Here is a 21,689-nt window from a genome sequence, read left to right as displayed (position 1 = left end):
CAAAATAACGCAAAAGATGGAAAACAATACATTGTGAAGTGAAAAGAGATGAAACTAGTAGAGGTGGAAATTATCGATATAGACATATAAATTAACATTACAATACATAGTTTCCCACCTTTAGAGGTATCGCAGGAGCATGACAACTGTCGCTGTGACAGGAGAATTTGATAAAATACGCCTGTCTAGGAGGTCTAAAGGTGGGAAACTATGTAATGTAATGTTAATTTATATGTTTATATCGATAATTTCCACCTCAATAGTTTCATCTCTTTTTATTTCACAATGTATTATGTTTTCCATCTTTTGCGTTATTTTACCGGTTATTAGCGCGCTCATCACCATCACTGTATTTTAAATTCTGTTATGACTTAAGCAATTTTTTTTTTTTTGAATTTTAAAATTTTATGCAAGTTCCCTATTGTTAAGGAAGGGGTTAAATATAATGTACATGAAATTCTTCATAATGTGTGCTTTTTTGAATAGAAAATATCTATAGTTAAATTATACAAAAAAAGAATGTGTGTGTACTTTGTACGCACGTAAGAAGTTATACTTCTATTATATGATTTAAACGAAATTAATATACTTTTTATTTATATTTTGTTTAAATATCAAACTAATTTATACTTACTACTTCTCAAACATTTTTATTAGAACAGTGCCAAAAATTAAAATAATAAAAGAATAAAACACACACAAACACATTAAACAAGCCACAAATGATGTCTGAACATTAATTGTCGAAAATTTTTTTAACTAAATACGTATTTTCTGAAAATACAATTATATAATAAATATACTTACAATCATAAAATGTATTAAAAAAACAAAAAAGAAAGTTTCTATAGGGACTCGAACCAGCGCTGATAAGAGCGGTTGGTATTGGAATTCATTCGCCTTCTCCGCTTAGCCATGGACACTATGTGTCATTATTTACGAAGATCGACTAACTAAACGGATTAAACTTGTGATATTTTGATATTTTGAAAATTGATCAAATTATTTTAATTTTGAATTGAAATGATTTAGAATTGAAAAAATACAACAAAACATAGAGTAAAAAAACAATAGAAATTTTGATGGTAATCAAATTATATAAATAAAAGTATTACATACTATGTATTTTGGCAGATCAAATAGGTAGGTTTATACTTATGATACATTAACAATTATTACGTACCTGTTGCTTTTAAAAAGTATTTAAAAGTCACTACAATATTATAAACTTTTTTGTTTCTGTCCTCACAACAATAAAACTAATATATTATACATTTGTTTACCTTTACCTTTACCTCCAAACCACAGCTGCCATATCGGATAATTTTTGACATGTCATTTGAACATCCAATCAGAACAAAGTTATAATGCGCATGCGCCGGGCTGATAGGTTTTAACATATAAAAAAATCACCCTCTATCGCCGGTAAAGAAGTATAACTTCAAAAAATATGTATGTTGTATTTCAGCAAGTAATAAAATGAGCAAGATGTACTTATGATGAAATTCTTCATGTTTGCGCTTTTATACAAATAAACACTTTCACTTAGGGGTACTGTTTGACGTTTTCGTTTATTTTCCACAAAACTTTTTGATTATTAAAAATTGTTTTATTGAATGAACAATTTATTTGATTATTTTCAGGACATTCCGGAGCAATTTCATCTATATCATTCTCTGAAAATGGTTACTATTTAGCGACAGCTGCTGATGATGCTTGTGTAAAACTGTGGGATTTGCGAAAGTTACGAAATTTCAAAACATTACAATTAGATGAAGGTTACCAGATCAAAGATCTCTGCTTTGACCAGAGTGGTGCATATCTAGCGGTAGCTGGAACAGATGTTAGGTAATATTTTTATGTACAAACTACTGTTTTCTAAATTTTTTTCAAAAAAATTAATCAAAAAACTGAAATTGGAGGTTTTTTTACATCAAGAATAATATTTGATATTTTTATATCAATGATACTACTTAATTCTGTTATATCTTCTTTAAGTGCCATCTCCGCGACAGAGGTGGACAATTATCATAGCTATTCGGACTTTAGAGACGGCTGCTCTGAAAAGTTCATTTGATGTAAATCCGTACCATTCTCATTCTGCGCAGCCACGATACTCTACGTATCCATATGCTTCTTTTTCCTGGAATCTGTCCCTGCATAATTAATTGGAGCAAGTTGTATCTCTCTTTACGTGTAATATGTCAGAGATATTCCAATTTTCTTGTTTTGATTGTACTTAAGATTTCCATTTCTTTATTCACCTTTCTCAGAACATCTTTGTTTGTGATGTGTTCTGTCAACGATATTTTTAGAATTCTTTTATACACCTACAGCTCAAATGATGATTCCAGTTTTTTCATTGATATCGCATTCAAAGGATATGGTGTGATAAATTGTAATTTAATAGTTAAATCTGGTCCAATTCGGATTCTTTGGGAATTAGTCGCTTAGGATTCATTTGTCCTTATTTATCAAGGTGTTTACTTTTTAACCTCGAGTGGTTTTGGTCTTCCTGTGATACAGAAGAAAAATTGCGAAAATAGTTAGTATTTTATATAAAATTCTTTTCCTGCAACTGAAAGGATATAGTGACTTTTAAATATAAACGATATAAAAAATATTTGGAATTTGGTAAACTTGGTAATAAAGCCCCAAAAAGCCCTTTCGTTTGAGAGCTCTTTATGTGAATCCATTATTCTACCGTTGTATAAACGTATACTGTGCTTCTACCGACTTATAAACTGAGACTTGGCGACATCAAGTTCTATGGCACAGTCATCATTAAAAATAACAGTTCGCCGCTTGTCCAATTGGGTTGTCTATCCCGACGAGTCTGTTTTTGTTTGGTTGTCAGGCATTGTTATTTTCACACTGTGTATATACATGGTTGGGATAAAGTATGAAAGCAAGTGAATATCTTTGAAACAAAAAAGAAAAAGACGATATTTATGAAACTTTGCATGCAAGTACAGTATGCGGCAAAATATACAGTACTGGAATGAATATTGAAATGTTTGAGATAAATTTTTTTTGACATCCATTTTATTGCGATCTATGTTATACAAAATAATAAACAATGCATATGAGTGTTAAGAAAGTGACACAGTCACTATTCACCCAGTGTTGAATACCTAAAAGAGTACAATAATAATTGAATTAATGCAGTTATTAATAATTAATTGAATTAATTTGTATAGTACAAAAGTATTTGGAATGAATTAGTTTCTAGTGTTGAGATCAAGAGTGTCTGTTCTTTTTAGTCTTTTGTTCTGTAGGGGTGTCAGGAGATTGGTGACCAATATGTTTGGGTGAACCTGTACTCTATTGTGGTACTTGGAGCACAGAGAAATAATTTCTTCTTTGACGGTTTGGACTTGGAGATCCCTATGTATTTTATCGTTGGAAATGTACCAAGGAGCTTGGCACAGTTGTCTTACAACTTTTGATTGAAAGCGCTGTAAGTTTGTTCTTGAGTATCTTGAGTAAGTTGGTTTCACTGGCAGTTCCCCAGATTTGGATGCCGTACGTCCAGATGGGTTTCAGTACACATTGGTAGATCAACAGTTTATTGTCTAGACTTACATAGGCGTGATTTTTGATTCATGAACCAGTATATCTTTCTATATATGAGTCCCAGTTACAGTCGTTTGTTCCAAATATGCTTTTGCCATGTTAGGCGGCTGTCTAGGTAAATCCGCAAGTATTTGACTTTGTCACTTCTTATTGGTAGTGGCGTGTTGTTAAAGGTTACAGCTGGATTGATCCCCTTCCTTAGTGTAAATGTAATGTTTGTTGACTTGGAGCTATTAACTTTGACTCTCCACAGTTTAAACCATATTTCAAGTCTATTTAAGTGACTTTGTAGTATCTGAGAAGGTAGGGTCGGATTTTCGTGGCAGGCCATTAGGACAGTGTCATCAGCATATATTGCAATTGTTGTACGATCTGAAGTTGGTATATCTGCTGTGAACAGGAGGTATAGTGTGGGTCCAAGGACACTTCATTTGGGTACGCCAGAGTGCATGGGTTGTAGAGTAATGAGGGCCTCCCCCTGTTTTATCTAATACGATCTGCAGGTGAGGTATGATGGTAAGAGCATGCTGGTTGGATGCGGCAGTAGTATTTTAAGTTTTGAAATTAGACCTTTATGCCATACCCTATCAAAGGCTTGGGAGACATCCAGGAAGGCTGCTGTAGAATATTTCTTGTTCTCGAGTTCATCTCTTGCGGTTCTGACTACCCTATGAACCTATTCGTTTGTGCCATGTTGTTGTCGAAATCCGAATTGATAATGAGGTATTAGGTTTTTTCTGTAATGACAGTGTCTATTCTTTTCAGGAGAAGCCTTTCAAACACTTTGGAGGGTAAAGGCAGGAGGCTAATAGGACGATAGGATGAATAGGACGATAGGTTGTGTCTTTGTTGGGTTTATGAATTAGAATGATTTGTACATTAATAGCTTTATAGTTTATTCAGGTAGTTCTTTGAGTATTAGTCCTGTTATCAGGTCATATCCAGGTGATTTTTTGTATTCAGGTTTTTGATTACTTCTTCAATTTCGGTAATTTTAACTTTTCTGGTGGGAAGACACACCTGGTAGGGTTCATCTGCTATATCTGTAATAAATTTCTCTTCGTTCTCTGGAACCTCTCTCTTGTGCGATTGGAAAACTGACTAAAGATGTTCAGCGAAGGTGTTAGCCCTCTCTTCGTCACTTCGAGACCAGAAGCCATCATTTTTTCTTATCGGTGCTTTAGTTTGTGATTCTGCTTTGAGTCTTTTAGACAATTTCCATAACGAGTAGTTCTTTTCTTCAGAGCTAGACAGATTCTCTAAAAAATAATTTATTTCTTGTTCTTTGTGTTCCTGTAGGACCTTCTTTAACCTTTGTCGAGCGGCATAATTTTACAACGGTAACAGACGGCATAGGTACAATTGTACCTGCTATATATTTTCATAAAAATTCCCTGACCTAAAGGGTAATATTTGATAGTTTTAAAATAATATTATTTATTAATAGCCTAACTAGTTAAAAATTGTTTAATATGACTATAAATAAATAATAATATTCGGTATTTTGTTCTGGTACGGATTTACAAAGATTAGAAGCTGCTTTTATATAAATAAATATTGATATGATAATGAATAAACTTGGAAATAGTGGTTGTAAACAAATTCTGGGAAGAGTAACATTGTATTGTATTTCAACTGGAAACATAGAATTTCATCCACGTTTAGTTGTTTGGTGTTTTCAATACGTGTATACCTAAAAATTATTATGAGTGGTAATGATTCTACATCTAGTTTACCTAAATGCCGACAAAAAAGGTATACATAGAATCAACGAAGGAAACTTGTGTGAGATATGGAATATGGATAAATGAAAATACCCGCCAAAACCGCAAAAAATCCGATAAGGCTGCACTCACACGAGATATCTGGGCAATGCTGAATAAAAATGTACAAGAAGGCTACAAATTATCCCAATGCATAACCATAGGTGATCAATTGTTTCCATTTAGAGGCCGTACAAAATTTACTAAACCCACTAAACGGTGTATTTTGGGTTTGTAATGCATCAAACGCCTTATAACATACAAATTCACCTTTATTTTGAAAAACAGCATATAGTTCCCGACCAGTTAACGTTGGCGAACAAACAGTTTTGGATCTGGTCACGTTTTATAAAGGTTCTGTGCGAAATGTTACCACAGATCCCTTCTTGTCAGTTTTGAACTCGCTAATGTCTAGAATTCATGTCAAATGCCGTTAGTGGACTCAGAAAATATAAGATATTTCTACCCACCAATATACAAGCAAGCAAGGAAAGAACTGGTTTTTTCTACAAATCTGGCATACAATCATGGTGCTACTGTATGCTCTTATTTGCTAAATAAAATCAAAGCAGTAGTGTTACTCTTTTCCATGCATATTACAGGACAAGTGGCCGGAAATGATTAAGTATTAGAATAAAACTAAAGGGGTGTTAATACCATTGATAAAATGCTGGGTAAATGTACGCTCAACCGTCGAACATTGAGTTATTACTTTTTTATAATTTGATTGACGTCACTGGCTTAGCATCCTACATTATATCGAGAGCACAATCCATTACAAAAAAACAAAGGATCAACGCAAGAAGTTTTTGAAGAATTTTTCTAAAGATCTTTGTCTTGCTGTAGATACTCCTCCTCAAGTATCTTACAGCATTCGTGGATACGCTCCAGTAACCGGAAGTTGCCGTGTTTGTCGAAACGAACGGAAAAAACAACCTAAAACGAGAAAACGTTGTGTAGTATGTTTTTTACCTGTGTGTGACGAACATTCTTTGTCTAAAACGACATGTATGTGTTGATCTTTTATAATATTTATTTAAGAAAATATACAAGGTACAAATGTACCTATGCCGTCGTTTATGGGGGTAGAAATAATTTAAGCCCCCTGCTGGGAACTCAATAAATCTTTTTTTTTTTTTGTTACATTTGGCTCACATAATCTACTGGATAGAGAAGAAGATGATCCGGTCCTGATAAAGAAAGAGTAAGCAAGCAGTGAAACTAGTTCCTATCAAAAAAGAAGAAGAGAAATTAAGGATAAATGAATGAAAGATAATAAGGTCAGTACTGGGTCCAGTGAGAATCGAAGAACAAGAGTATAGAAGGAAAACGAATAAAGAAATTTTAGAAGAATTAAATGATAAAGATATAGCAAAGAAAATAAAAGGACAAAGAACCAAATGGCTGGGTCATATATGAAGACAGGGACCAGAATCCGGATCAAAAGCTGTGCTATTGTGGCAACCAGGAGGAAAAAGGAGACGTGGTCGACCCAGATCGAAATGGCTAACTGAAGTAGAGGAGGACCTAAGAGGGGCAGGAATTACTAAATGGAAAGAGAAGGCAATAAACCGGAAGAAATGGAGACATATTAGTGAACAAATACAATGATCATGGGGACTGATCCACTCCGTAAAATGGATCTAGAAAGCGAAAGCGGCGAAACCCCACATGGGGTGTTAAGCCATATACTATACTATAATCTACTGGATAAATGTAGATATGTCACAAAAGTTCATGCCTCTATCTCTTTAACAAAAAAGTTATCACAATTTGAAAACTCAAAAAGTTACATTTGTACCTATGCCGCCCGACGAAGGTTAATTGACGGGTTGCTCTGTTAAATTTGGTTTTGTCTTCTGGAGCACGGGTGGTCTGCCATCTTTTTCTTAATTATCTTTTCTCGTATATCACGGTTTTTGGGTTTTTATATAGAGCGGGTATGAGTCCGGTCTCTTAGCATATGATATATCAGATGAGGCTTTCCTCAGAATATATTACGAAATAGAGAATTGAACACACTTTCAAATGAGGTACCACACGACCCCTATTCCCATTTATAAAAATCATCGATTACGTCATCACGCTCAGATGGATGACGCCATTAGTATGAAATATATGCCAAAAAATTGTAATTTAAAAATAAAAATCGTCCTGTTTCGGGATTTTTCTCCAAAGTCATACATTTTAGAGAAAATGAATGTATTCCATAATTTAGCCCCTCTCTGTACAGGGTTATTCACTATATTTTGACCCACCTGTAAACTGCTTTATTTCCAGAATTAGAAAAAAATGTAAAATACAAAAGTTATTCGATTTTTAAATTATGATTTTTTGACATATATATCGTACTAGTGACGTCATCCATTTGGGCGTGATGACGTAATCGACTATTTTTTTAATGGGAATAGGCGTCGAGTGCTCGCTCATTTGAAAGGTTATTCAATTCCCTATTCAGTAATATAAACATTAACATGATTAATTATACAGGGTGTCCAAAAAAATTTTAATCAAATTAATTTACACAAAAAGAAGAATGTATGTAATTTATTTAATTCAAAATACATTCTGCTACTGTCAGAAAACAGAAATAAATGTTTATTGAACAAATAAACATTACTTTTCACTTAAATTCAATGTTCAAGCTGCCACCCATCTGCCTCTTGGTAGTTTGAACATTGAATTCAAGCAAAAATCAATGTTTATTTGTGCAATAAACTTTTATTTCTGTTTTCTAACAGCAGTAAAATGTATTTTAAATTAAATAAATTACATACATTCTTCTTTTTGTGTCAATTAATTTAGTTAAAAAAAATTTTTTTGGACACCCTCTATAATTAATCATGTTAATGTTATGAGCTAGCACTCGACCCCTATTCCCATTTAAAAAAATAGTCGACTACGTCATCACGCCCAAATGGATGACGTCACTAGTACGATATATATGTCAAAAATTCATAATTTAAAAATCGAGTAACTTTTGTATTTTACATTTTATTCTAATTCTGTAAATAAAGCTGTTTACAGGGGGGTCAAAATATAGTGAATAACCCTGTACATAATTATTAATTATATATTATATGTATCAATTTTGTTTATTATATCTGAAAATTGTTAACATACATTTTCATACTAAATTATCTCGTTTAATTTCAGAGTGTACCTTTGCAAACAATGGCAAGAACTGAAAGTATTTAACGATCACACTGCTACTGCTACCGGAGTTCGATTCGGTAAACATGCCAGATTTATTGCCTCGACTTCCATGGACAGAACGTTAAAATTGTATGGTTTAGATTAAAAGAATTCAATAGTAAATATCTTTAAATATGAACTTAACCTTCTTCTATTTGAGCGCTCTTATTGTTTCTGGTTATATTATTGGTTGTACAGCAAGTATTTGGAACTGAAAATTAAAGCTATTTGGTGCTTTGCATTCTGTTTCCTTATTAGCGTTTGTAGGACAAATGTTTTTAACACGGGAAATCAAAAGTTTTATCTTAGTCAGAATTTTAAGAAACAGGGATGCAGAAAATTGTAAAATTGCTTTGGTAAAAAGTTCATATTTTTAGATTTTCATTATTGTGTAACTGTAATTTAAGCTTAGAGTGTCTTTTATTATAAAGATCAAAGATGTTTTTATGGATTCCAGTCTGTTTTTTATATAGAATAAGCAATTTATAAATGTGTCAATAAAAAACAACTTAAAAATTATTTTTATTGTGTTGATTCGTGTAAAAGTATATCTGCTGTTATGCAATCTAGTGTAGTTCTAGACAAATGAATTGTCGCAATTAGAAGAAGTGAACATACTGCACAGAACTTCCTCGTAGTCATAACCATTTAACATCGCAAACTGGGGACCATACTTCAAGGAGGTATGTTAATGGAAAAAGAGGCCCAGGAAGAAGAATATACTGGCTGCATAACTTACGAAAATGGTTTAACTTAACCACTACCGGACTTTTTAGGGCAGCAGTAAAAATGCCCATGTTAGTGTCCAACACCCATAATAGATAGGCTCCATAAGAAGAAGATAAATAGATAAATGTTTAATGGTAAGCGAACATTCTAAAAAATCGCATTTTTTGCACATTGCAATTTTTAAATTGTTACTGATTAAAAACTATACCGAAATTTGAGCAAAAAACGTATAGGTTTTCTTATTATAGGTATACAGTGATGAGCGCACTAATAACTGGCAAAATAACGCAAAAGATGTAGACCGGGCCCTGAAAGTATTTAAGTATGCAAAACCTGAGGACCGGCAACTATGTTCGGATTCTTCTACCTGAGACCTTGAACAATGAAAAACTGAATCTTGCCGGAAGGTGCGATGGTGCCTTGTTATCCCCTCCCTACCCCTATGTTAAGGGCAGATAAAAAGCTGTTTTTCGCAAAACAAAACATTTTTTTGTATTTGTTGAGTCATTCTAAGCAAAAAATGTTCTTACAAGTTTTTTGGGAAAATGCATAGTTTTCGAGATAAAAGCGGTTTAACTTAAAAAAATATCAAAAAATTGCAATTTTTGAGCCCGAATAACTTTTGATTAAAAAATAAAATAGCAATTCTGCTTGCAACATTTAGTACATTCTTTCACGGTTTTTGCTCTAAATTTTAAAGAACCGCTTGGATTGACATGAAATTTGGCATACGTATAGCTTACATGTCAAAGAAAAAAAGTGATATTGTGCGGATGTGTGCTTTTGCCCTGGGAGTGACTTTCACCCCTCTTGGGGGTGAAAAAATATATGTCCAAAATAAGTCCGGAAATGGGTAAACTGACTAATTTTAAGTAACTTTTGTTCTATAGAGCTTTTTCGCCAAGTCAACACTTTTCGAGTTATTTGCGAGTGAATATGCTCATTTTTCAACAAAATAACCACATTTTTAGACGGTTTTTCGCAAATAACTCAAAAAGTAAGTATTTTGTCGAAAAAAAACGTTCTTAGCAAAAATATAGCCTATAAAAAAGTAAAAAAATGGTGTACACGTTAGGTCTCTGGATCTCGTAGAACCAGGGTTATAGCCAATGAAAAATAGATTCATATTCACAAAATTTCAAATAGAATATTTCGACGTGAAATATCCAAAAAATTAAGCCCTTTTTGGGGAAAACCCATTATAACTTTTTTAAAGTGTCTAAAACCAGCTTTATTTCTGTTTTTAAAAAAAGTTTCTAGTATTAAATTTAAGCAAGTTACGCTCAAAATAAAGTTGGTCGCTTTTGTTTTGGCAAAAAAAATTGGGAAGACCACCCCCTAATTAGTAACTTAAATGAAGTTAATCGTTACCGCTCCACAAATTATTTTACTTATGTTGTGTTTATATGATCTGTAAGTTTTATCGATTTAAAGTGCTTATTTTTGAAAAAATTTGGTCTCAAAGTAAAATTTTTAAAAATTTTAATTTTGAAAAATATGCTTTTTTTCAAAATAACTTAAAATTGTTAGAGATACCAAAAATCTCGAAAAACAAAAAAAGTCAGCATTGTTTTTCTGAATATCATGTATTTTTTGTTTTTCTGTTAGACAAAAATTGATTAAGATTTGGTGTTTCTAAATTTGCATACATTCGTGATCAGTGACTCGTTCAACCTCTTTTAACTACAGCCCTTTCAATAATAAGGACTTTGAACCAATAAAACTTACAGATTCATATAAACAATACATACACGAGTCAAGAAACTTGTGAAGTCGTAACGATTAAGTTCATTTAAGATACTAATTAGGGGGTGATTTTCTCGATTTTTTTACCAAAACAAAAAGGGACTAACTTTATTTTGAGCGTAACTTGTTTAATTTTGATGCTAGAAATTTTTTTTATAAAACAAAAATGAAGCTTTTTTTAAACACTTTAAATAAGTTATAATGAGTTTTCCCCGAAATGTGCTTCATTTTTGGTTATTTCGCGTTAAAGTATTTCATTTGGAATTTGACAAATATGAACCTATTTTTCATTAGCTATAACTCTGCTTCTACTATGTATAGAGACGTGATATATATATATATATATATATATATATATATATATATATATATATATATATATATATATATATATAAAAAACAAAATATGCACAAGATGGAATGCAATCATAGACACGTGTTTCTGACTTATTAGTCGTCATCAGTATGATATAGCTAAACAGGAGCAATGCAACCAATTTGTGGCTATAATGTTAGAAGACCCTCAGGATTCGAGAGCAACAACTAACAAATCCACGGAGAAAGCTACAGCTACCTGAGGCAAGGAATGCCAAACGTTTAGAACGTTTTAAACAATCAAACAAGGAGAGGTTAGCGCGAGTTAATAAATATCGGCATGGCTCGCAATAAGTATGAAAAACAAAATATGCACAAGATGGAATGCAATCATAGACACGTGTTTCTGACTTATTAGTCGTCATCAGTATGATATAGCTAAACAGGAGCAATGCAACCAATTTGTGGCTATAATGTTAGAAGACCCTCAGGATTCGAGAGCAACAACTAACAAATCCACGGAGAAAGCTACAGCTACCTGAGGCAAGGAATGCCAAACGTTTAGAACGTTTTAAACAATCAAACAAGGAGAGGTTAGCGCGAGTTAATAAATATCGGCATGGCTCGCAATAAGTATGAAAAACAAAATATGCACAAGATGGAATGCAATCATAGACACGTGTTTCTGACTTATTAGTCGTCATCAGTATGATATAGCTAAACAGGAGCAATGCAACCAATTTGTGGCTATAATGTTAGAAGACCCTCAGGATTCGAGAGCAACAACTAACAAATCCACGGAGAAAGCTACAGCTACCTGAGGCAAGGAATGCCAAACGTTTAGAACGTTTTAAACAATCAAACAAGGAGAGGTTAGCGCGAGTTAATAAATATCGGCAGGGCTCGCAATAAGTATGAAAAACAAAATATGCACAAGATGGAATGCAATCATAGACACGTGTTTCTGACTTATTAGTCGTCATCAGTATGATATAGCTAAACAGGAGCAATGCAACCAATTTGTGGCTATAATGTTAGAAGACCCTCAGGATTCGAGAGCAACAACTAACAAATCCACGGAGAAAGCTACAGCTACCTGAGGCAAGGAATGCCAAACGTTTAGAACGTTTTAAACAATCAAACAAGGAGACATCGGCCATGCCGATATTTATTAACTCGCGCTAACCTCTCCTTGTTTGATTGTTTAAAACGTTCTAAACGTTTGGCATTCCTTGCCTCAGGTAGCTGTAGCTTTCTCCGTGGATTTGTTAGTTGTTGCTCTCGAATCCTGAGGGTCTTCTAACATTATAGCCACAAATTGGTTGCATTGCTCCTGTTTAGCTATATCATACTGATGACGACTAATAAGTCAGAAACACGTGTCTATGATTGCATTCCATCTTGTGCATATTTTGTTTTTCATACTTATTGCGAGCCATGCCGATATTTATTAACTCGCGCTAACCTCTCCTTGTTTGATTGTTTAAAACGTTCTAAACGTTTGGCATTCCTTGCCTCAGGTAGCTGTAGCTTTCTCCGTGGATTTGTTAGTTGTTGCTCTCGAATCCTGAGGGTCTTCTAACATTATAGCCACAAATTGGTTGCATTGCTCCTGTTTAGCTATATCATACTGATGACGACTAATAAGTCAGAAACACGTGTCTATGATTGCATTCCATCTTGTGCATATTTTGTTTTTCATACTTATTGCGAGCCATGCCGATATTTATTAACTCGCGCTAACCTCTCCTTGTTTGATTGTTTAAAACGTTCTAAACGTTTGGCATTCCTTGCCTCAGGTAGCTGTAGCTTTCTCCGTGGATTTGTTAGTTGTTGCTCTCGAATCCTGAGGGTCTTCTAACATTATAGCCACAAATTGGTTGCATTGCTCCTGTTTAGCTATATCATACTGATGACGACTAATAAGTCAGAAACACGTGTCTATGATTGCATTCCATCTTGTGCATATTTTGTTTTTCATACTTATTGCGAGCCATGCCGATATTTATTAACTCGCGCTAACCTCTCCTTGTTTGATTGTTTAAAACGTTCTAAACGTTTGGCATTCCTTGCCTCAGGTAGCTGTAGCTTTCTCCGTGGATTTGTTAGTTGTTGCTCTCGAATCCTGAGGGTCTTCTAACATTATAGCCACAAATTGGTTGCATTGCTCCTGTTTAGCTATATCATACTGATGACGACTAATAAGTCAGAAACACGTGTCTATGATTGCATTCCATCTTGTGCATATTTTGTTTTTCATACTTATTGCGAGCCATGCCGATATTTATTAACTCGCGCTAACCTCTCCTTGTTTGATTGTTTAAAACGTTCTAAACGTTTGGCATTCCTTGCCTCAGGTAGCTGTAGCTTTCTCCGTGGATTTGTTAGTTGTTGCTCTCGAATCCTGAGGGTCTTCTAACATTATAGCCACAAATTGGTTGCATTGCTCCTGTTTAGCTATATCATACTGATGACGACTAATAAGTCAGAAACACGTGTCTATGATTGCATTCCATCTTGTGCATATTTTGTTTTTCATACTTATTGCGAGCCATGCCGATATTTATTAACTCGCGCTAACCTCTCCTTGTTTGATTGTTTAAAACGTTCTAAACGTTTGGCATTCCTTGCCTCAGGTAGCTGTAGCTTTCTCCGTGGATTTGTTAGTTGTTGCTCTCGAATCCTGAGGGTCTTCTAACATTATAGCCACAAATTGGTTGCATTGCTCCTGTTTAGCTATATCATACTGATGACGACTAATAAGTCAGAAACACGTGTCTATGATTGCATTCCATCTTGTGCATATTTTGTTTTTCATACTTATTGCGAGCCATGCCGATATTTATTAACTCGCGCTAACCTCTCCTTGTTTGATTGTTTAAAACGTTCTAAACGTTTGGCATTCCTTGCCTCAGGTAGCTGTAGCTTTCTCCGTGGATTTGTTAGTTGTTGCTCTCGAATCCTGAGGGTCTTCTAACATTATAGCCACAAATTGGTTGCATTGCTCCTGTTTAGCTATATCATACTGATGACGACTAATAAGTCAGAAACACGTGTCTATGATTGCATTCCATCTTGTGCATATTTTGTTTTTCATACTTATTGCGAGCCATGCCGATATTTATTAACTCGCGCTAACCTCTCCTTATATATATATATATATATATATATATATATATATATATATATATATATATATATATATATACCATTTTTTTATGCTATATTTTATATACTATATTTTTGCTAAGAATGTTTTTTCGACAAAATACTATTTGAGTTATTTGCGAAAAACCGTCTAAAAGCGTGGTTATTTTGTTAAAAAAATGAACATATTCACTGCCAAATAACTCGAAAAGTATTGACTTAGTGAAAAAACTCTATAGAACAAAAGTTACTTAAAATTAGCCAGTTTATCCATTTCCTGACTTACTTTGGACGAATATTTTTTCACCCCCAAGAGGGGGTGAAAACCACCCCCAGGGCAAAGGCACATATCGGCACAAAATCACTTTGTTTCTTTGACATGTTAATTATGTGTATGGCAAATTTCATGTCAATCCAAGCGGTTCTTTAAAATTTAGAGGTTTTGCAATATTTTACCGTTAAAGAACGGACTAATTTGAAAGTTCAAGTCAAATTATACCGGTTTTGATTATTTGCATTACTAAAAAATAATTTTTTTATTGGAACAAGGATTAAAACCGAACGGAACCGACTAGGTACAAGCACAAGCCGATTGCAGATCCTAGCGTTCTACGCATACGCGGTACGAATGGATTATTATTATAAGTTTATGGATATGTACTTAACCCTAGAAAGACCAAGGAGGGTTAAAAAGTATCCACAACATTGCATTACATCCGATTTTCTAAATACCTTTGTTCCTAAAAATCTCAAATAATTAGTAGTTGTCGGCGTACGCCCTATTAGATGGCATAATTAGCATTTCTATAATATAATTCATTTCCTCATACTTTTATAAAAAAGAATGTGTGTGTACTTTGTACGCACGTAAGAAGTTATACTTCTATTATAATATAATCTAACTTCATATTATGATTTCAACGAAATCAATATACCTATCTACTTTAAATAGTTTTTTTGTATTGTATTTAAATATTAAACTAATTTTAGAAAAAACAAAAAAAAATACCAAAAATTAAAATAAAAAAAAGGATATGACTTTGCCAGGATTTGAACAGGGGACCTCTCGATCCCTAGGCGAATGCTCTACCGATCAGCTGCCACGGCTTTTGTATTCAGTGGATCATTTTTCGCACATAATTACAATCTCGGTGACAGATACTTTAAATGAAAATACACATTTTCAATAATATTTATTAGGAGGAAGACAAATCCACAGACATAAAAATTATAATAAATATATTTACTAAAAACACTAATAATATATTCTTTTCACATAACTTAAAAGATGTAGCGACTATTTTTTAATACCATACTGTCCGTGTGCGCATGCGCCGGGGAATGTAAAAATTCACCCTCGTGACTAAGGAAGTATAACTTCAAAAACTTTACAGTGGACTATAAGTAATCCCCTTGAATACCTTCAACACCATCCCAAAATGGAAAGGGACGATATCATTCATGTGTCAAATTAGCAAAATCTAAAAGAAAAAAGGCCAATAAGTGGGCAAAAACAACCATAGTTTGTTCAAAATGCAAGTAACTGCGATAAGCACAGCAAGAAGTCAAAAATGTTTCTGTATCGTACGACGATGCCAATTCCACTGAAGCCGAAGGCTCAGGGTAAATTATAAATTCGTATTTTTTTAACTGTTCCATTAACGTCTAGGAATAATATAAAAGTGTTATTTTTAAATTAGTTTAAATAAAGAAGCACGTTTTTGGTTAATTTATGTGTGGACATTTATTGACCCTCCTTGGTCCTCGGTGTTTCTACTAAAAGGTTGGTCCTGCGAGGGTTAAACATATAATTTCACCTAAAATACATCAAAATTTTAATAATTTTATAGAATATAGGTAGGTACATTAACTCCTTGAGTCATAACCATAACCGTCGTAGATCTTTACATAATTATATGAAAAAATGAATAACCATTTTCAATTTCATTTTTGATTTACATTTACTCTGTGTGGAGTATGAAGGGAACCAGTCTCGTTGGAATTTTACCGCGCTGAGCAGATGTGACGTGAATTGTAAATTGTAGAATTCCCTCATCTTCCTTAGTCTCAGCATCCGTATGGCTTGCAAATTGTAGAAGCCTCGGAGGTGTAACCAGAGAAGGTTCCCATTGTTTTCATTCTGGTGGGAGATGTTATATGCCATTAGAGTGAAAACTTAGTCTTTTGCTAGCAGTTGCCGCTAGGGCATCTATGCCATTTCGTTCGTTGCAATTCGGGACTGCACGCTGGGGTTTGTTTTGGTTGGATCAGGGAGAGCAGCATATGTGCCTCCTGATGAGAGACTAATAAGTTTCGAAACCGGTAGAGGTGCTTGCAGCACTCTCTGATTGGACTGGAATATTGTTCGGCTGTATTTTCGTTTTGCAACGAAATTGAAAATGGTTATTCATTTTTGATTTACATTTACTCTGTGTGGAGTATGAAGGGAACCAGTCTCGTTGGAATTTTACCGCGCTGAGCAGATGTGACGTGAATTGTAAATTGTAGAATTCCCTCATCTTCCTTAGTCTCAGCATCCGTATGGCTTGCAAATTGTAGAAGCCTCGGAGGTGTAACCAGAGAAGGTTCCCATTGTTTTCATTCTGGTGGGATATGTTATATGCCATTAGAGTGAAAACTTAGTCTTTTTTCTAATTATATGAAACTTCGTAAAAAGTTATATTAATAGATTGAAATCTTAAGCATTTATAAAAACAACTTATTATACATGAAATATTGATTAATACTGACAACTAACATTTATAAAAATATTCATCGATCCAATTAATTTTTAGCAATGCAAATAATCAAAACCGGTATAATTTGACCTGAACTTTCAAATTCTGCCAGCAGAATTGCTATTTTATTTTTTAATCAAAAGTTATTCGGGTTCAAAAATTGCAATTTTTCGATTTTTTGAAAATTCAACCGCGTTTATCTCGAAAACTATGCATGCTACGAAAAAACTTGTAAGAACATTTTTTGCTTAGAATGACCCGAAAAATACAAAAAAAAATGTTTTGTTTTGCGAAAAATCGCTTTTTATCTGCCTTTAACATAGAGGCAGAGAGGGGATAACAAGGCATATCACACCAAATCCATTGGTGGAACCCTGTCCTCAGGTTTTGCGTACCCAAATACTTCCAGGGCCCGGTCTAATAGCTCATATTGTGGCTTTTTTAATTTACTGCAACTTTCTATTTAAAAGTTTTTCTCTAAAATGGATTGATGAATAAATAAAAACCTTATTTTGTAAAAGGTGTATGTATTTAAAATCCCTAAAAAATAATATGTATTTAAAATCACAAAACGTTTTCGGAATCAATATTCCATCAACAGTGTTATCACAGGTTTACATGCTTTAAGCCACCAAAATGTACGGGTAAAAACCCTTAAATTGATTTTAAACAGTTGGGGTTACATTATATGTTATCTGATTTTGAAGGATGTTAAAAATATTTCCGGATTAACCCCTGGCATCACATGACATCAACCATATTGAATATTTGATTGGATTGATGAATATTTTTATAAATGTAGTTGTCAGTGTTAATCAATATTTCATGTAAATAATAAGTTGTTTTTATAAATGGTACAGATTTCAATCTATTACATGACTTTTTACGAAGTTTCATATAATTATGTAAAGATCTACCCCTAACAACACACAACATTCCAGGAATGTACTACCAAAGTTCTATCAATATTTGAATGTCCTGGACATTTAGGGAACATTCGGTGAACATCTGTTTAAATTATTCCTGGAATGTTACCATAAGACATTCTGTGAACATACTACCAATGTTCCTATATTTTAAGTTGCGAAATAATACATACGTGTAACAGATACAACATTACTTATAACATACCAGACAAACTAAGTGACACTTTAGGCCTACAGTGCAATAATATGTCAAATTTAAAGAGTTTCCCAAGTTCAATTAATACAATATTATAAACATACAAATGTAATAAAAATTATTGTTCGCGAATATTCAATTTGGAATGCGATTTTGTTAATAAAAAAAATACTTATAACTTATGCAAAACCCAAGAGAGGCATTTATATTTATTTCTTTTGCGTTCATTTTCAAATTCGCCGTGCATATATTTTTGTGCATGGCGCTTGAGAGGGCATCACGTGACTAAAAACGACCAACCAACGACCTCGCTTCGGCCATCTTGGCATCTTCATCTTGGCCACGGATCGTTGTTTAGTTGTTTGTATTATTTGTGCTTTTTAAGAATATTTTTTTAATTCGGATACTTTTATAATAGCTTTAATAGTATTATTAACATAGTGAATAAAATGGTGTCCTGTTTTTAACGCAGTTGGAGTAGCAGAAACAAATGTAGATAAAAAAATCTGCAGGAATAACGTTTCAATTATGACAGAAGCTCCAAACAAATGACTGTGAATGAAAAGCCCTATTAAAAGGTTAGTATGCAAATATGTAAACGAAGGCATGCCCTGTATTTCAGAAAATAAATTAATACTATTAATACCCTAATAATACTATTCATAAAAAATCTTTTAAGTAACCTAGATATAACAAAGTGAATAAAAGGCATAAATCAGAAGAATTATTATTTTATTTTATAAGTTAATAATTGGCCATATCCATTTATTATTTTAATAATAATTGTGAATAAGCCACAAACTTCGCTTATTCCTAACTAAAATAGTAAATAGAGATAATAACAATAGGATTTGTAAAACTAAAGTAATTCTTTTTGCGTTTTTGCTAATGTATGCCTTTATAAATAGGATGGTAGACCACACACTATAATATGCAGTACCAACTAATGAATACACAGAATATTATAGTCGATTTGCTAAACTCAGTACTACTGAGTCTCGGACACAACTGGCTAGTGATTTTAGTAAATAATTTTGCCAATTTGGTAAAATTGGCAAAAAAAAAATAATAACTAAATAGTTAATAATTACTGTAATTTTGGCAAAATTGGCCAAAAACAAAAAAAATTACCTACTAAAATCACTAGCCAGTTGTGTCAGAGTTTGGGGAACCGACTATACTAATAAACAATTTCTAAGCTGTTTTATAATATTTTGTGAGTCCATTAATCATATTTTTTATTTAAAACTAAAATTTGTTAATAATGCTTAGTAATGCATATATTTTGTATTTTTAGCTTTCCAGAAGATCCTGCGAAGAAGACATGAAGTATAGATCAGATTTGTTAATAGAGGAGTATGTTCAAAACACTTTTTAGAAAAGATATTGACAGAACTTCACTTTCATCTGTTCGTTTAAGAGACTGTGCTGTTCCAATAGCTTATGTCACACAGGTATATGCATTTTTTTTCTTGGTTTTAACATCTTTAAACGCGAAATACGCAATAGCTTATCGAATTGATGCCATGTTATTTTTCTTTATTAAGGTCTTTGTTTATTATTGTGTATGTGTATTAACAACAGAAACATTTTTGGTTATTCTTTATTTTATTTTATATTTTGTCATCAAGTGTTCAGTCAATGTATGTAGTTTTCTTATGTACACCTTTATGGGTTTATACCTGGTGGATGTATATTTCAATAAATAAATAAATAAATAACCTAATTAATAATACAGTCTATACAATATAGATACTGTTGTAATTCATTATCTACATCGGAGATCTAAGTTGACATTGTGGCCCAACTGCAAAAAATTTTTGAATTCATTTTAAGTCAAATATATCACATAATTATTGCGAAGTAGATTATACAACAAAACAGATTAATATTCAATGTAAATAAATAAAAACATCAGAAATAGAAAACAAGAATTAAGGTATAATCTTATGTTACAGTTATTAAGGTACCAAGGGTATTATAAGGATAATAACGCTTGAGGTCAATGGTGTTTTTAACAAGGGCCTGAGGGATATACGTTGACCGAAAGCGTTATTATTATAATACCTGTGGTGCCTTCAACGTTTAATGTCTGACTAAATTATTCTTTATATGCGAAAAATTTGAATGAATTTTGAATTGATTAGTTTTTAAATAAGTACATTTACCAGTAACAGTAGTAACATAATTGTGGTAACCATAGTTTTACTTAGGTTGATATTTGTCAACTTGACAGTATCTAAGTCGTTATTTAAATTTAATGCCCAAGGGCGTTATATCATACTTAACAGACTTCGAAATGTCATTATTTGTCAAATAATGTACCAGTAGGACATTAAAGTAAATAATAAAAACAATAAATATAATGAATACTAAATACTTATTTGTTTGTGAAAAATCTATTTCTTTGTGGCTTTTTTGTAATTAACTATTCTAATGAGGAAATAAGCCACAATTTACTTGAAAAAATAATTTTATTAAGGTTTCTACTTCCACGTCGGATGTCGTTGTCAAAATACAAAATGTTCATTATTATTATTTTATTTATTAAATATTATTTATTATTTATTTAAATATTATTTAATATTTATTTTTTTATTATTATTATTTATGCCTATTATTACCTGTAAATAATATTTCTTCTGATTGTTAATTGTAAAGGATAGAAAAATTACCTTTTATTTTATTTTCTTTTAGAATCAGCTGAGAGAAGTGGTCTACAAAAAACCAGAAAGGAAACGGAATATGTGGCTACGAAAAGCAAAAGAAAGGTTTACAAAGCAAATGTGACACATTTTTTTATAATATTTAGGAATGTCAGTAAATTACATTAAAAAATGTATGTAAAGATTTTTTGCAATAAAAATGTTTATATTTATCAAGGATGTATTATTTGGTATGGCCACATATCGTCAGTGATGTGACAATACCTCCTATGTTTTTTTCAAGAGATTTGTAAGATAGACTAAAAACTTGTTTCGGCCACCTCCTGTTTTCATATATTTTTTGACTTGTTTTGCAGTAAATTCAACTATCTATTTACTACAAAAAAGTCAGAATAATTACGAAAACAGAAAGTGACCTTAAAAAATGTTTTTCGTCTCCTGCAAACCTCATGAAAAAACATATAGGAGGTATTGTCACATTACTGACGATATATTTCAGTGAATGTCTAAAAAATATACTGTGAATGTTCAAAGAACGTTCGTAGACATTCATGGAATGTTCTAACAAGACATTCAGTCTAAAAATATACTGTGAATGTCCAAAGAACATTCATGGAATGTTCCAACAAGACATTCAGTCTAAAAAATAGACTGTGAATGTCCAAAGAACATTCGTAGACATTCATGGAATG

General features: G+C 32.7%; 1 protein-coding gene and 1 long non-coding RNA gene across 4 annotated transcripts in view; both read left to right on the top strand.

Moving 5' to 3' along the window:
- Positions 1-9,053, top strand: part of LOC114337179 (pre-mRNA-processing factor 19) — a 63,620-nt gene extending 54,567 nt beyond the window's left edge. For all 3 annotated transcript variants that reach the window (XM_028287581.1, XM_028287582.2, XM_050643981.1), the window contains 2 exons: positions 1,644-1,848; positions 8,496-9,053. In XM_028287581.1, the coding sequence (XP_028143382.1) occupies positions 1,644-1,848; positions 8,496-8,640 (350 nt within the window). In that variant the 3' untranslated portion in view covers positions 8,641-9,053. The remainder of the gene's footprint in view (positions 1-1,643; positions 1,849-8,495) is intronic.
- Positions 9,054-18,565: 9,512 nt separating this feature from the next.
- LOC126880196 (uncharacterized) lies at positions 18,566-21,171 on the top strand. Its single transcript, XR_007696475.1, has 3 exons — positions 18,566-18,909; positions 19,629-19,785; positions 21,029-21,171. It is a non-coding gene; the product is annotated as an uncharacterized LOC126880196 (long non-coding RNA).
- Positions 21,172-21,689: the final 518 nt, after the last annotated feature.

This window comes from Diabrotica virgifera, chromosome 2 (genome assembly GCF_917563875.1).
Source record: "Diabrotica virgifera virgifera chromosome 2, PGI_DIABVI_V3a".
Taxonomy (NCBI): Eukaryota; Metazoa; Arthropoda; class Insecta; order Coleoptera; family Chrysomelidae; genus Diabrotica; species Diabrotica virgifera.
This window is presented reverse-complemented; position numbering and strand designations above follow the sequence as displayed.